This window comes from Megalobrama amblycephala, linkage group LG3 (genome assembly GCF_018812025.1).
Source record: "Megalobrama amblycephala isolate DHTTF-2021 linkage group LG3, ASM1881202v1, whole genome shotgun sequence".
NCBI lineage: Eukaryota > Metazoa > Chordata > Actinopteri > Cypriniformes > Xenocyprididae > Megalobrama > Megalobrama amblycephala.
The window spans coordinates 32,063,589-32,080,598 of NC_063046.1; the positions used below are offsets into that span (position 1 = coordinate 32,063,589).

The 17,010-nt window shown below is 38.7% G+C and overlaps 1 protein-coding gene across 6 annotated transcripts; it reads right to left on the bottom strand.

The window, feature by feature from the left end:
- Positions 1-970: 970 nt before the first annotated feature.
- acana (aggrecan a) lies at positions 971-17,000 on the bottom strand. 6 transcript variants are annotated; one of them, XM_048185174.1, is made up of 20 exons: positions 16,864-17,000; positions 16,117-16,253; positions 13,355-13,437; positions 12,846-13,229; positions 12,592-12,766; positions 12,142-12,269; positions 11,770-12,063; positions 11,254-11,601; positions 10,457-10,631; positions 9,944-10,071; positions 8,619-8,912; positions 8,401-8,499; positions 6,040-7,614; positions 5,315-5,428; positions 4,481-4,594; positions 3,480-3,638; positions 3,305-3,387; positions 3,010-3,154; positions 2,743-2,925; positions 971-2,352 (listed from the first exon to the last, which is right to left on the bottom strand). In XM_048185174.1, exons 3-20 carry the CDS (start codon positions 13,428-13,430, stop codon positions 2,279-2,281), a joined length of 4,548 nt encoding a protein of 1,515 aa, XP_048041131.1. In that variant the 5' UTR covers positions 13,431-13,437; positions 16,117-16,253; positions 16,864-17,000; the 3' UTR covers positions 971-2,278. The 6 variants fall into 6 exon arrangements, with proteins under 6 accessions (XP_048041131.1, XP_048041130.1, XP_048041132.1 ...); XM_048185173.1 differs by lacking the exon at positions 16,864-17,000 and having other exon boundaries at positions 16,117-16,331; XM_048185175.1 differs by lacking the exons at positions 4,481-4,594; positions 16,864-17,000 and having other exon boundaries at positions 16,117-16,329.
- Positions 17,001-17,010: the final 10 nt, after the last annotated feature.

Consider the following 17,010-nt stretch of genomic DNA (forward strand, 5'->3'; position numbering starts at 1 on the left):
TTGCTTGTGGCTCAAAATTGAAGAAGAGATTCAACATGTGCTTTTTCAGAAATAAATATGTGTGTGAGACTAGGTGATCAGTCTTTTAATCTTGTAAAAAAACCTGAAATAATTGGACTTTTAGATCTGTGGCTTTGGATTCCCTTCTCTAAGTCAAAAGAATAGGCTGTGTTGCTACATTATTGGCTAAGGTTTATCACAAAGGAAAGTGAGATCTATGACTTTTCTACACCTGGGACCAGTTGCATAAACATAGCCAGTATGTTAAGACCAACTTACTTTGTTACAAGTCTTACGTTTTGTATTCAAATTATGCAACTGACCGCTAGAATATCAAAGCAATAATACTGATTGCATGTACTTTTTATTAAATACATTTTTTTTTTTTTTTTTTTATGAATATCATGTCCCTGGAAGTAATGGCAATAATCTTTTGTTTAAATAGTTAAATTAAAATTTTAAACAATATTATAACAGTAGATATTTCATAAAACAGTAATATTATCATCAATAGAGTAGAAATGCATAGTGTTTAGTATATTATAGATATCGGTTGATGCACGTGAAATAAATAATTTGTAGATATATTTAATGTGTAGTGCTGTTTTGGAAATTTAATATTCTGGCATTTGCAGACAACACAAATACCAGAGTAGATGTCATACATTAAATCAACCAGAAGATGGCAGTAGGCATTTCGCGTCAGACTCTCCAACAAGGCCCACTAGGCGACATAGGAGAAACGGGTCCGAAGTGGCTATGAAGGGTCTATTCACTCACAGGGGAGTTCATTTCTTCCACTCCACCCAATGAAGCAAACATTATCATCGTTTTTAAAATACAGTTACAGAATGGGTTGGGTGAGGTAGAAACCGTTTTCTTTCCATTACCTGTACATTGTGAATAACCTCTCTGAGTACTTTTTTCCCTGTGTGACAGACTACTGGCCAACACACAAATCAGTCCTGTATTAAACATGATGTATGGAATGTTTTAATGGCAAGACGTTGCATTTGCTGTAATACAGTTATTCAAACATAAAGTTGAAGACATTCCTGGAAAATTTTAAAAGCTCTTACTAGAAGACAACAAATTATCACAATGACAGTATAGTTTTCCCAAATGTTTTCTCAGTGAAAGAAATGATGGGTCTTCGATGCCATAGAGTATTGTTCTGCTTGTAATTAATGAGAGAGAGAAGAAAAAAAGCTTTTCAAGAAATGTTTGTGCATCTGCAGTTCATGCTGCATTCGTCAATTCAGCTGTATCAGATAAAAAGCTACACTGTATAAAAGAGCCTTTGGGATGAAAGAGGCACAGCCTCTTGTACTAAGTAAGCAGTCTCATCACTAAAACAGGCAAAATGTAAAATATTCACAAGGCACTTGTCATTAATAGTTCTATCTGACCTATTATTAGAAAATAAAAGCTGTTAGCTGATCCAGGATCATTCTTGTCCCCATGTAGTACTATGCCCTGCACAGTCTTGGGCGACAGATAACATCTAACAATCAAGTACATTTTCATGGTTGGGTTTACATTCGTAATCTGACTGGATTTGACCACCTCTGTCTGATGTATTTATGGCTTTTGTGTGGAAAAAGATGGACACACCCAGTTAAAATGGATGTTATTGTGTGAGAAATCGAATCTCATTTCACATTATATTATATGTCCAACTCAGACATAACAAATTAATGACATCCTTGTGCAAGTTTTTTTCTTATCTGTCTGGTTAGGTATTAGAAATAAATAAGATTTTTTGTAAACGTCTTTTATGGCTATAAACTTTTCTAGGTTTACCACTCCTCTCCATAAAGATGAAAATAATACTTCACATTTCATCACTTCATTTACATTGTGAATGTCCCTAAAATTCGGCTTACTAGCAGATAAAGACAAAAATGATTTTAGGTCCTTCATAGATGAAGAACTGGGCACATCCAGCTTTTCGCTCAGTGCCTTTCAGCATAAAACACCAGCTGGTCCAAAAGGAAAACCTTCTGCTAATATTTACAGACATCTTTAAGAATGCTGCTGGTATTTGATCTGTTGGTCTCTGATCTTTGGATGCAGGGGTGAGACGGATCGCTGCATCATGGCTGACCGCCATTAACTGGCATCTGATGTACAGGGGGCAGCAATATACAAGATGGGCACTTATCTTTGAAAATAACACTTTTTAATCAGGAATGTATGCTTCTTAATTCAGTGTCTTGGAAAATAAATATAAAACTTGCACTGTTTTAAAAACCAAACTCTAACTTTTCAAGTCTCCTCAGAGATGTTTCTCCAATGTTTTTGTACTAGATTTATGATCAGATGATTCCTTTTGCAGTCCAGATTTGACCTCTATAAATGCAAAACAAAATAATTTCATTATCTTTTACATAACATTGTATAGAAAAATATGATTTACACTAACGTTCAAATCTTTGGGGTTAGTATGTTTTTGTTTTAATGAGTAAGGATCAAAAGAAGCAGTAAAGACATTTGCATTATTACAAGGAGTTTATTTCACAGGTAGATTCAGTTATTTTAAATTGTAATAATATTTCACAATATTACTGTATTTTACTGTATTTTGATCAAATAAATGCAGCTTTGGTGAGTAGCCTATAAGAGACTTCTTTCAAAAACATTTAAAAAAAATTTGCTGACCCCAAACTTTTGAACAGTAGTGTAAATATTAAAAACAAAAACTGGTTTTCAATTGTTTTTGGTAATACTTGAATAGCTTACTTGATATGCATTGCACTTGTGGCTTCTCCCACTGTCCATCTGCCATGCAGCGAATCACAGGTAGGTGGCGCTGTGTGAAGTTTTCACTGCACTGGTATCTGATGATAGAATTCACCTGATAACGATCTTTCTTGTTTCCAAACATCCTGGCATTCTCCACTTTAGGAGGGTGTTCACAAGTCACTGGAAGAGAGGAGGTCCAATCCAAACATCACATCATGCTTTTTCACAGAGATGATATTTGTTCGTGTTTGGTGGTGTGCGTACCTGGACCTGTTTTGCATGTGAAAGGCAGGTGGTAGTTGCAGGGCACGTCATTCCATTGGCCATTTTCATGCCAGATCATTACAACACAGTCTTCACCAGAGTTGAAATAATTGTCAGGCTGGTTAGGCCTCCAGTTCTCATATTGCTAAGCAGAGAAAGAGAAAAATCAAGCACTATATCTCAATCAAATAGCTCTACGCTCTTTAAAATAAAGGTTCTTTATTGGCATCTATTGTTCTTCATATTTAATAGTGTATTATTAGAAATATAACTTCTCAGCAAGATTTAGGCTTACAAGGGGGTTCCCATCTGACCAACGGAAGTCATTTTCCACTGTTTTATCGTTCAGTCCAATCCACTGATAGTCTTGTGCGTATGCTGTTGCAAGAAGAGGGTGATTACTTGTAATCAGAGAAACAACACACACTTTGAAGAATAAACACATACAGAGACGCACAAATGGCACTCACAATTGATGAAGGCTTGCTCCTCTGGAGTGATAATGCTCACCAGGTGAGCGTTTAATTCTCGACAGTGTTTCTCAGCATCCAGCCAGGTCTCTCTCTCCAAGAAATGCAAGTAACAGTTGCCCTGAAACTTGCTCCAGCCCTCCTCACATCTGTGCACATCTGAAGCAACATCACATGGTAAATTTACCAACGTTTCACCAGATATCCTCGTAGACCACTATCGCAAAATTGATAGTCACTGACACAGGATAAAAGGAATAGTTCACCCCAAAAATGAAAATTCTGTCATCATTTACTCACCCTCATGTCGTTCCAAACCTGTATGATTTTCATTCATAATAAAGGCTTATGGGCTTGGGTAAAGGTGAGTAAATAACAACAGAATTTTCATCTTTGGGTGGACTATCCCTTTAATACTTACTGTACATGCAAATAAGAAGCAAATGACAGATGCATGATGGAATGTGCTGAGGGATTCGGATGAAGTCACTTTATCTTTCAGTGTTTAAAACCAGTGTTTTAAGCAAGCGACAAATGCCTTTTACGTGGCATAATATCAGCTTATCAGATAAAGTGATTTTTCCACAATCGAAAGTATTCCAGTAGACTGACGATTAAATTCCAAATGAAGCCAAGAGAAACATCCGGCAGAAATGAGATATTTCTGGCCTCTGCTTAAATGGAAAATATGAACTGGACACTTTCTGTCTACCTCAGTTCAGAGAGTCTGCCCCTTCTTGTCTGAGTTACTAAAGGGTTGTAGTTGCTATATTTTTACAGTACCTGCAAATCCATCATTTCATCCTGTATGACGCTGAGGTTTAACTGAAAAACTGCAACAGGTTTCCACAAAATGGACTATGAAAACTTTCACAAAAAACAAATACGTCTTGTGCTTCTGTGGGACGCTCATTGCACCATAGCGACATCTAGAGTTGTGTGACACCTTTAAGGTTGTTTTTGAAAGACCGTTAGTAGAATTAGCTGAAGCAGCCTCATACCAATCTCACAGTGGTCTCCTTCGTAGCTGGGCAGACATAAGCATTTGAAAGTGTCCTCTACCTCCACACAGGTGGCTCCATTGGCGCAAGGGTTTGAATGGCAAACATCAACCTCTGCAAATAAAGGTTTAGCGATTAAAGCTGACTACTATGAAGATGCCCTGAGGTAGGCCAAGCTTAGCAGAGAGCATCATTGAATCAGAACTCATAGAGCTGCTTCTATACCGTAAGCCAATCTCTTGAATAATTATACCATCAATATTTTGATAAGCTGAGAAGACTGAAGGAGAGATCAGAGTCAGTTGTGGTTACTGTAAGAGCGCTGACCTGGGATGAGTTTTTATGCCTCTCATGAGGAGCAGATCAGCACTCTTACAGTCTCAGAAACAGAAGCAGAATTTTAGAGTTCAGATTCATGTGAAGATGGACGAGAAGTATGAGCATGTACCAGGTGTTAGCAGGCGTGCTGATTAAACCAGACTGCAGCAAAGGCACAGCTGAACAAAAACAACACAGGTGAACAGTCACTGAAAAAGACATCTGGACACAAGTGCTGAGTAAACTGAAAATTACTTAACCACACACACATGCCACATAACCTGTAAAATGGACTGTGAGGACACGAATCAGGCATGAGCAAACTGAACAGAAGTTACTTGCAAATGAAATGCAAACAGTGAGACAATAGGAGACAATCATTTGATTCATTTGAACACATAGATCAGCCTGAAATAAGAAACAACATCTGTTAAAGGTAAATAAAAATGTTTATCATATATTTGTGTGACTTTACAAGAGCATATGATATAACTGATTCAATTCAGTCTGACTCACCATACTGGCACTCTTCCCCATGTAGTCCAGGTGGGCAGTGACAGAGACCCACACCATCCTTCACTGAACACACCCCGGCTCCACAAGGGTTTGGATCACATGGGTTAAGAAAGGCTATTATGTTTTTTGAGAAAGAAACAGAGCAAGATATGAAACCATGATGGCAAAGAGCAGTTTTTGTCTCCAAAGATGAGAAGAAATAGATTTCGATGTTAGGACGCACCAATAAGCTGATCATTATTTTCATGCAATGGACGATAATCAGCTGATTGTAGCATATTATCAAAAAAGAAAGAATGTAGGGAAGGGACTTGGTTCTATTCGTCAGTTCTTTACTGGATTTTGAGAGTGTGTTGCACTAAAAAATGAATGCGAGCTTGGAGTCAGTTAAGGTAGGGTAGGGTTTAAGTGGACTAAATGATTGGAGTAGTCCTGCATATGTCACCAGTCTGTCATTTTCACCAGTTGTTATGATATTTTGATTAAACATTACAGAGAAAAATTAAGATTAAAATGAAACATACATGGATCAATAATTCTCAAAAACATGCTTCTACAAAATTTTCATTTCATGCTGAATTTAAATGACAGCAAAGCAAAATTAAGTATCCAATACTGGCCAATACAATACATTAAAAAATATACTGGCCAGTAACGGATATGCTACTGATATATCATGCATCTCTGTTCTATATTTTGTGTATTTTATGCAAAAGGAATCTCACCATTCACAACAGGTCCTTCGGTGACAGAAGGACTCTGTAAAGAGGCAGGCTCTGTGGTTGAAGACAAAGTTGCAGAAGTAACAGCCTCAAGTTGACTGATGATTCCCTCTGGTTCTGAAGCCACTCGAGGTCCTGCAGCATCACTGTACAGGCCTGATGGCCCTTGAGCAGATAGTACAGCTGAGGGAGCATCACTGGAGTTCACAGTTGGTGTGTCAGTGACTGGGATCCATTCATGTTCTTGTCCACTAGCATAGACACTTTGGTCATCTCCACTACCTGAGGACAGCCTGATGTTGCCACTATACTCCACCTCTCCCCTTCCTAGCTTCATTACTTGGAAGGGCTTGTTGGGTATTTTCATTATGCCATTATTGGTGAAAAAGGTGATATCACCGCTAGCTGATTCCCCTGATCTTTCTCCTGATTCAATGGCATAGCCTCCAGATGTAAATCCACTTCCCTCACCAGACCCAAATAACAAAAGCCCAGAAGCTTCTTGTGCAGGAGGTTGTTCTGTGAGATCAGTGAAGCCAGACTCCAAAAATGTCAGACCAGAAAACGCTAAACCACTCCCAGAGCCGCTGTGGACCCCTCTAACTCCAGAGATATCACCACTCATCCCAGAGATATCACCATTCATCCCAGAGATATCACCGCTCATTCCAGACCCTGAGATGTGTCCTGATCCGCTGAAATCCACATGGCTTTCAACCAACTCCTGTTCTAAATGTGGAGCAGTGGACACCTTCACCCACGGGTTATCCACCATGATGATGCCACTGCCATCGATTAATGAAATTCCTGACGGGAAACCACTGAATACTGAGGACTCCTCACTGGAACCTGATCCTGAGGAGATGCCAGAAAGTTCTCCACTCTCGTCGCTCGCTCCTGAGCTGCTGGAAAAGTCTGAGGTAGATCCACTTTCTTCAGAGCTATACCCTGACCCACTGCCTGATCCCGATCCAGAGGTGTCCACACCAAAGAGGTCCAAGCTCTGGCCGATGGGGAAGGTGAGGCTCTCGGTGCCTCCCTTCCCAGCCTCCTCAGGTCTCCCTGAAGCTGATTCAACTCCTGATAAAACTGTGTAACTTTCTGAAAAGATTACTAGGTTATCTAAGCCACTGCCAGATCCTGAAGAGTCTCCAGACCCGCTTGGCAGAACCCCGCTCCCACTGGCTCCAGAAGAGTCTCCACTTGACACAAATGACCCACTTGGCTGATCCCCGCTCCCACTGCCCAATAGATCATCAGTGCTACTTGCCCCAGAAGACTCTCCAATGCAACCAAATGATCCACTCTGCTGATCCCCGCTCCCACAGCTCAACATACTGTCAGTGGCACTGGCCCCAGAAGAGTCTCCACTCGAAACAAATGACCCACTTGGCTGGAAACCGCTCCCACTACTCAACATATCGTCAGTGCCACTGGTCCCTGAGGAGTCTCCACTTGAAACAGATGACCCACTTGGCTGATCCCCGCTCCCACTACTCAGATCGTCGGTGCTGCTGGCCCCAGATGCATCAGATCCAGAGGGTTCCACAGGGATGGAAGTAGTGACAGGGGTACTTTCTGAGGAAACAAAGACACACACAGAATCTAAGGTACTGCACCCTAAACAAAATGAACACTTCTGATGCATATGTCGCCTGTTTTTTGTTCTATTTATTCAAATATACATTACAATGCAATTCATACACACAATGACTTAAAGGGACAGTTCACCCAAAAATGAACATTCTATCATCATTTACTCACCCTCATGTCATTCCAAACCTGTATGACTTTATTTTCTCTGTGGAACATAAAGAAAAAAATTCTCTCTCTCTCTCTTATTTTTATTCTTATTCTTAGTCAATGTTAACCATAACTGTTTGCTTGCCAAGATTCTTCAAAATATCACCTTCTGTTTTTCGCAGAATAAAGTCAGGTTTGAATACAGGTTTGGAATGACATGAAGGTAAGTAAACAGAAGTAGCTAACTTTTTGGGGGTGAACTATCCCTTCAAATAGACATCTTCAATCAAGTTTTTTAAAAACAATTAAGAAAAACATGCAAAAAAAAATATAAAACAGGAAATGAGAAGACCCATGTAGACCCTCATTAATTATGTGTAAAGGTCAATAAGTCATCCCTAATTTTTATTTCACTTTTTATGACAAGGCAAGGTTGTAACATGTCACACAGTGTGATCCCCAAAAACGTAATAATATACTATGATATACATTATATTATATATTAAATATAAAATTATATTTAAACATTCTTTTTATTAATTATACATTTTATGTTTGATTCAGGCATATATCTTTTTCTTATCTGTCTTTGACTTATATATGTATCCTGAGATACATTACCAGGTCTGTGGAAAGCAGGAAAGGACGTCATGCTCACTATCTTTTCCTCATTCACACTCTTATCTGGTTCACTTTCATTCAGAGATAGAGCCAGATCCACTATATATAAAAAATGACAAATATGTAATTAATCATTTTGTATAAATAATCAACAGACTTAATAGTTTACATTTCAACAAAGTTACACTTTATAGCCTGTATTTGACTATAGATGTTACCCTTGACGCAATATGCATCGTATTTGGAGTGCAGGTCAGGAGAGCCCGTCTGGTTGGGAAACATGTAAACTGTGTGAACTCCAGCCATCCCTCCACCACACTGCTGCCGGGGGTTATTGATGGAGTAACGTATGCTGCGGTCAAGAAGCCAGCCAGGACGGCACTTATCAAAGCCCAGCTTCCAAGCAGCATACAGGTCTCCTGTGGAGGCCAGGGAGGCATTCTGGTCCTGGCAGTAAGCCAATGCCTCATCGTAAGTGAATCCCTCGAATGAACTTGCATGGAAAACTTCCCCTGAAACGTGAACATTTACTGAAAACTCAAGCTACACTGAGTGATTCAGAGTGATTTTGTATCCCATGAGAGAATCCCGTTAACAATGAAATGTTTAGGGGGAAAAATTAACTGCCTATTTTGGGGCATAATTAGAAATGAGCCAATTCAGGGTGTGTGGCCCTTTAAATCTGGTGCTCCACGCCCCAAGAGCTCGCACTTGCCTTAAACAACATAAAAAAAAGTTCAAATAGCTAATATAAACCTCAAAATGGATCTTTACAAAGTGTTCGTCATGCAGCATGTCTAATTGCGTAAGTACAGTGTTTATTTTGATGTTTACATTAGTTCTGAATGAATTTGAGGCTGTGCTCCGTGGCTAACGGGTAATGCTACACTGTTGGAGAGATTTATAAAGAATGAAGCTGTGTTTATGCATTATACAGACTGCAAGTGTTTAAAAATGAAAATAGCGACGGCTCTTGTCTCCGTGAATACAGTAAGAAACTATGGTAACTTTAACCACATTTAACAGTACATTAGCAACATGCTAACAAAACATTTAGAAAGACAATTTACAAATATCACTAAAAATATCATGTTATCATGAATCATGTCAGTTATTATTGCTCCACCTGCCATTTTTTGCTATTGTTCTTGCTTGCTTACCTAGTCTGATGATTCAGCTGTGCACATCCAGACCTTAATACTGGCTGCCCTTGTCTAATCCCTTTCATAATGTTGGGAACATGGGCTGGCATATGCAAATATTGGGGGCGTACACCCTGACTGTTACGTAACAGTCTGTGTTATGTTGAGATTCGCCTGTTCTTCGGAGGTCTTTTAAACAAATGAGATTTATATAAGAAGGAGGAAACAATGGAGTTTGGACTCACTGTATGTCATTTCCATGTACTGAACTCTTGTTATTTAACTATGCCGAGGTAAATTCAATTTTTGAATCTAGGGCACCTTTAAAGCATATTTATTTACTTATATACCCACTCTTTGTTCACATAGCAGTTTTTATATATTTATGTAAAGTCTCTTACCCCTTGGTTTATCCATATAGCAGTACACATCATAACGTTCATCAGCAGGACGCAGTCCATAAGACCTCACACCAGGAACATGCTCCAAATCGCCAGAGCATTTGTCACGTGGAGACACAATAGGATACCTGCATATAATAGCCATTTACATACATTTGTAAATATGCAGTACATTCCTGCTGTATAACAAGTGTGGGTATCCGCAGGTCGGAATAATGGTTGTGCCGAAAGGTCTTTACAATTGGTCGTGTAAGTTGCCTTTTAGGGTGTGGGGTAGTGTTAGGGGTTTAGTTTCTGTTGTAGCATTATTGTGTACCTTTCGGCATGCTCCATTACTCTGACCTGCAGCTATCCCTGTCTCTGGTATAAGACAGATCATTCCACTAGAAGCATTTGTCATCTGCCCTGCCACAAATATTTTTTTGAATATTTATATTTTGAAGATTATACATAATAAATATATAAATATAAACAAAAATATACATATACAAACAATTTATTGACCAGTCATACCTGACAGTCTGATCTAAGAGCCAACCAGCATCACATTGATGGTAACCAGCCTCATAGGCTGCCTGCAGCTGCTGGGAGCTGGCAATGACTGCACCGATGCTCTTACATGCAAGCTGAGCCTCCACAAAGTCAAAGGCATAACGACTGGAGCTTGCACGGTAATGGAAGACCACTCCTGTGCAAGGAATTAGCAACAATAGGTGTCAATGGATTTATCTAACTCATTGTGATATTATTTCAGTAACTTTCAGTAAGGTGTAACTCTAGCTTAATATATTAATGTGCATTTTAATATGTATAATTCAGGAGTTCACTATGGATGGTGTATAAAGAAATCCTGCATTGTTTTTTTAGTACAATATTGTAAGAGATTCACTAGCCCCAGCGCAATTGGTCCAAAGGATCAAAATATACTATAGTACTTTTTTGTGAGGAACAAGTCCAAATCTAAGCAATTATTCATAGATAATGATCTGACCAATCAAGTTACCATATACCCACAATCTGACCATAATTTATGGTCTTTTCGCAGTATTTAATGCATGTATCAAATCACAGAGAATGTATAATCCTTAAAGGGATAGTTCACCCATTGACTTCCTACTATGTAAGTCAATGGCTACTGTCAACTGTTTGATTACCAACATTCTTTAAAATATCTTCTTTTGTGTTCAACAGAAGAAAGAAACTCTGGAATTCAGGTTTGGAACAACATGAGGATGAGTAAATGATCATTTTGGGTGAACTGTCCTATTATCACATTACTCTTTACTGTATATTTTAATATTGACACATACCTATGGCAGACATTATAGCTTCGCTTCCATTCAGATGGGATAAATCAGAGCCGAGATCAGTCCTGTCAGTGACCCCTTCCACAGTGTCCGTAACTACCTCAACAGAGCTGGGAGGTGGTGAAAGCGGCAGCTGGGAAATATTTAGTGCAGTATAGGGAAACTCAACACTGGTGGTTACTGAGGGCTTATATGTTACAACTTCTCCCTGTAGTTCACTTTTTGTGGAGGTGGGCTTTAAAAAGACCTGGGGGCTTTCTGTGATTGTGTCAACCCACAGGACACCACTGCCGGCCTCCGTGGTCGTCTCGATTTCAAATGGAAATAAGCCTGAACCCTCCTCACCCATTTCTAAATAAAAGAATATATAAACAATACACACTTGTCAGTTCCTACTCAATTAACTTCAACAGCTACTCATATATTATTGTGGATTATTGGATCAACAAAGATAAAACAATTACAAATATATGTGTATGTGTAAAGACATTCATAAAGGATAAAATTGTTTTTTTGTACCAGAGTAGCAAAAAGCATCATAGCGGGAGTCCGGGAGGGGGTAGCCGGTCTGATTGGGAAACAGATAGACGGTACGCACTCCCAATAGGCCACCCCCACACTGCGGTCGGGCGATGTTGATGGGGTAGCGGACGCTCCGGTCTGCCAACCAGCCTGCGTTGCAAACATCCATACCACCTTTCCACGCCAGATACAGCTGTCCTGTGGTGGCCAAGTTGGCACCCAGCTTTGCACACTCAGCTTCTGCCTCCTCAAAAGTGAATTTGTTAGGGGAAGTAGTGTGGAACACTTTTCCTGTAAGACGAAACGGAATGCTTTTTAGCAACATTTTTCAAGCAGGTTGGCTAGTTTTCTGCCATCACAAACACGTACCTGTCATTTTCTCAGCAAAGCAGTACACATCATATGTCTCATTCACATCTCTCACTCCATATGTCCTCACTCCTGGAAATTGGTACTTGTCTCCATAGCAAGCCTCACGAGGATCATGAATAGGGTACCTTTATTCCAAAAGAAATTGCATTATTTCCGTCACATTTTCAAACAAACTAAATATACATTGTAAGAAATGTCTATAATTTTGACATAAAAAACTGTAAAAAATGCAAACATTTTATAGTAAAAAGCAGATTTCAGTTGTTCAAGTATATTGATATATTAACATTATATAATTTAATGGAATATGCAGTTATAAGCTGGTAAATATACATGCTCCAATATGCCATCCTGTAATACCTGAAACATTATATTTAAACGTTGAATTTCCAGACACCACAACTGCCTTTTTTTTTACTGTAAATTTGCCAGGATATGTTAACTGACCTGACGGTCTGATCCGCAAGCCAGCCAGCATCGCACTGATGGAATCCCTCATCATAAGCTGCTTGGAGTTGCTCCGGAGTGGCAATCACTGCACTGTTTTGAATACAGGCTGCCTTGGCCTTCTCGAAAGTAAGGGTGTATCGCGTGGTGATTGCACGATAGTGGAAAACAATACCTAAGAAACAGAAGTACATCCTTTTTCACATTTCTGACAGAAAAAGCACAAAACAATACAATACAAACAAAAGCAGTACCTTGAACTTGGACGTCCACAGTATCATGATTATCCTCTATCCCATGCATGACCTCACAGCGATACACTCCTGAGTCATTGGAATGGAGCTCAGTGATCTTAATGGATGCGTCTGTGGGTGTCATTGGGTATCCCACCATGGTGACTCTATCCAGATAATTTCTGTCAATGTTTACTAACCCTTCAGATGCCACTAAAATGTTTGTAGTCTTTTCTTTGGTGACCAGACTCCATTTGATCCGGTGAGACAAAGGAGCAATGGTGGGGGCACCAGGGTCATTGACTGTATTGTCCAGGAAGTAACAGGGCAGAACTAATGTGTCACCCATCAGAGGCCGGAGAGGAACCTCATTGGGTATGCTGACTCTCAGTGGGATTTCAGGCTCTGTGATGACATATGAGGGTATGGAAAATACAAGGATATGGATCAAAACACCGTGACATAGCAAAAAAGACAGCTCAATGAATAGTGAACAGTTTCATTATGTAATTTGCACAATGAATACGCACCAGTGTAAACGTAATCGAAAGACCCTGTGGCTGAGAAGACCCAGAAACACATGCTCAGCAAAAGCAAGGACAGCATCGTTTACCTACAGGTTTAAGAGAACAGGTTTAAGTTATCACCATCATGTTTGCACATACTGAGCAACAACTAATGCATTTTCAGTTTTTAATGTATATGAGAAGACAACTTGGTCACACTTTATATTAGGTGTCTTTAACTACTATGTACTTACATAAAAAAAAACATGTTAGGTACAATGTACTTATTGTGTTTATGTTGAATTGCAAAACACTTTTGCTTCTATTGAGGTGGGATACGCCAACGGGTAAGGTGGGATTTGGTGGTATGGTTAAGTTTAATTGTGGGTAAAGGAAGTCGTAAGGGAAGGGTCAACAGTGTAATTATATTATATTATGTAATTACAGAAATTACAGCTGTAAATACAGGCAGAATTTAAAACAAATATATATATATAGTAGTAGAATGCAAAAACAATTATGTACACATTAAGTGCACTGAACCAAATAATTCATTTAAATGTTAGCACATAGTATTTAAAGTGGGACCAACAACTTCTATATTGCGTCCTGCTAAGGTTTATTCTGACAGCATATACTGTATAAAATAAATGCAATGTGGATTTCCATGTTCATAACAAAGGTTTGGTAAAATAAGAGGTTTTTGAGAGAGAGAAAAACCAACATGTAATTTTCAGTTCCCAAAATTACCACAGGAACAGTACAGTTCTCATGCCAGTATAAGCTGGTCATCTCTGTACCAGGCAGTTTGGGAATTAACTTGCCGTTAATTACTGATTGTCTGCCATGCATGGATAGACAAAAGATTGCTGTTCATCTAGTTCAAAAAGTTTCATGGGAAAATACTATAGCTTAAAAGGTTTGCCTCTCTTGACAAACATACTACATTTATAAATCATTGCCAGTTTTGGCCTGCTTTTAGGAATGATGCTATTTATTTGACTTGCTGCAGAGCATTCAACAGCACTTCCTATACATAGACTTATCTACACATACTGCAAGAGCAGAGAGACACTTATTCATATCTAGAGCTTTTTATATACTATTCCATATCGAGTTTGTCCTCACCCTCCTCTCGTCCAAATCTAATCTTATAAAGCAAACAACATAAAAATATCTGAGAAAGTGTGCATACACTCTGTGACCTTTACACAAGCCATTTTTAATGTATGAGGTCCCTCAAATTACTATAGTGAAAAATGATGTTGAAGCTAATTTAGAAATATTATGTCATTTTATATAAAGCACAGAAAAACAAATAAGCTATTTGGAAAATGTGTGCAGTGTTTTTGTTAAAGTGCTCTGGACTGTGTTTAGAGAATGCACAAAGGAAAAAGAATGATAAGATTAAATCAGTTGCCAAAGTTGGTTTCATGGGAAACAGGCTTAATGGCTTATGTGTTGGTCTTAGTTTTCCTTTTAAGTCCTTAAAGTGATGTGTTTCTCCCAGTTTAAGCTTAATTGGACATCATTCAAGATTTAGAAAGCTGTGGAAAGATAAAGAATTGATGAAAATTATAATCACTGCTCAAAGGTGAAACATTACAAGTTGTATGTGTTTTGTCAAGCACAGCAGACGGCATGTGAGATAGAGATTAAAAACAACTATTCCTAAAATTAGTATACTGTACGTAACCTTACAAAGATACAAGTGTCAGTTAAATGACCTAATGACTTAATGCTGCAGCAGTTAATCTCTGTGTGATCCCCTCAGACAGACCATGAAACGTGCTACAGTGAATTAAGAGTAATTCTTTGGACAACATGTGGCACCATGTGAATGAAAATGGGTCGACAACAAAACTGCAGGGTCTTGCAATTACCAAGTCCTACATAGTAACTGTAACTTTGGAAAGCAAGTTAAATAAAGATAAACCTACTTGAAAAAATAGCACATTTTGATGCATTTCAGCATTTTACAATTTTATAGCCAGCAATATTATACCTTACAGGAGTAGGGAGAGTCAATGAAAATGAAAGGCAGCATCTCTCAGCCCACATGTTGTGACAGTAAGAAGGAAAATAATCAGTTGTTGTGGTCTAATCTATCTGCAATGTCAACTTTAAAACATCAATGCAGACAAAAGAAAAAGATTTAAGTGGATATCCCTGTATAGGCACAAGAAGTATTGACTAGCTATTTGGTGTAGACCTGAACTGTCTACAAACATATATGAGAGGTATATGAGCTTTCTGGAGTGTCTATACCAAGGCAGAGCTTGCTGAAGGTCAGGAAGGTTGCATTTAAGAACACCAGCATCATAACAACACATTTAAATATACATCAAGTTTCTCTGAAGTAATAACTTATATGAAAAAGCAACGAAATTAACTTTTTAATTCAACTCCAATTTAAGCAAAGTATCAGAAAGGTGTCCTGTTACAAAACCACTTTCAGTCATAATTCAAAACGCAATGGTTACTGGTCAATATTTTTTCATATTTATTATGATTATTCCCATAACATCCTGCAGCAGCCATAATATCTCCACACTATTTGATTAACTTTACTGTGAAAGACATTTGAATATTTAATACCAACTCTGTGTGAAAGAATGAGTGATGGTTGACAACTTTCAGCTTGAATTTTGTAATCCCACATTATCTGAATCATTTAATCTATCCTGAACATTTGGATACAGTAGCTACACATAATCAAGCCAGTGATGACAGCGCTCACCTGTACAGCCAGAGCAACCATAACATAAAGCCAAACTATACATCACCTGTATAATGCAGTGTCCTTCTGAAACGATTATAGTCCTTGATTGCAGATGAGTTTCAGGTCTCTGATGGCACGCGAGTCACTCAGTTCAAACCCGTAATAAAAGTGTCGCGTGTGCTGTAAAGTTCAGAGGCGCTTCTGGCAGAGGAATGAGAAGCAGAAAGAAACTCTTTTCAGAGGGAAACGCGTTTAACTGGACAGGAGCTGGAAGGGGGGCTAGGGAATGAGAGGTGGAGAAAAGGCGCACATAAAATTTCCACGTATGATGTAATTTGGCTATACACAGAGCGCAAATATAACATGCGCAAATAATGACGATATTTATGTCGACAGTGCTCTTGATCCTCTTTGAGTCATAATGCATCATTGGAAGGCACAATGCTAGCTTTTTAGACGGGTAATATATTTATATGATGTCGCGATATTGGTTTTAAACACCTAATTCAAACCCAGTTAAATAATTTTTCCCCCTTCCAATTCCAATTTCATTTTTGCTGTAGCTATGAACACAGTACAACACTGTTCCCTGTTAGCTGGGATACTGTTTTACCTACAGATATGTTCTTTAAAGACTGGTGTATATTTTTACCTGGGTCATTACCAGAAATGTAATGGAAAACTAGCCCTATGCTAAACATTTTATAGTACATAATTGATTTTTTTCTTTTCTTTTTTTTCCCCAAGATTGATTTCATGTATTCTGAGTTTCCCAAAATCCCTAATGCTGTTTTCAAATATTGTAGCCTACCTCTTGGTCGCAAACATCCATCATATTAATTAAGCGTTCTGGAGCTGCAACATTAACATGAGTGGAAAGCAGAAACACAAGGCTTCATTCAGCAGTCTGGCCCACCCCGTTGTTCCTCTCAAACTTGCCTTTCAGAGGAACATGACA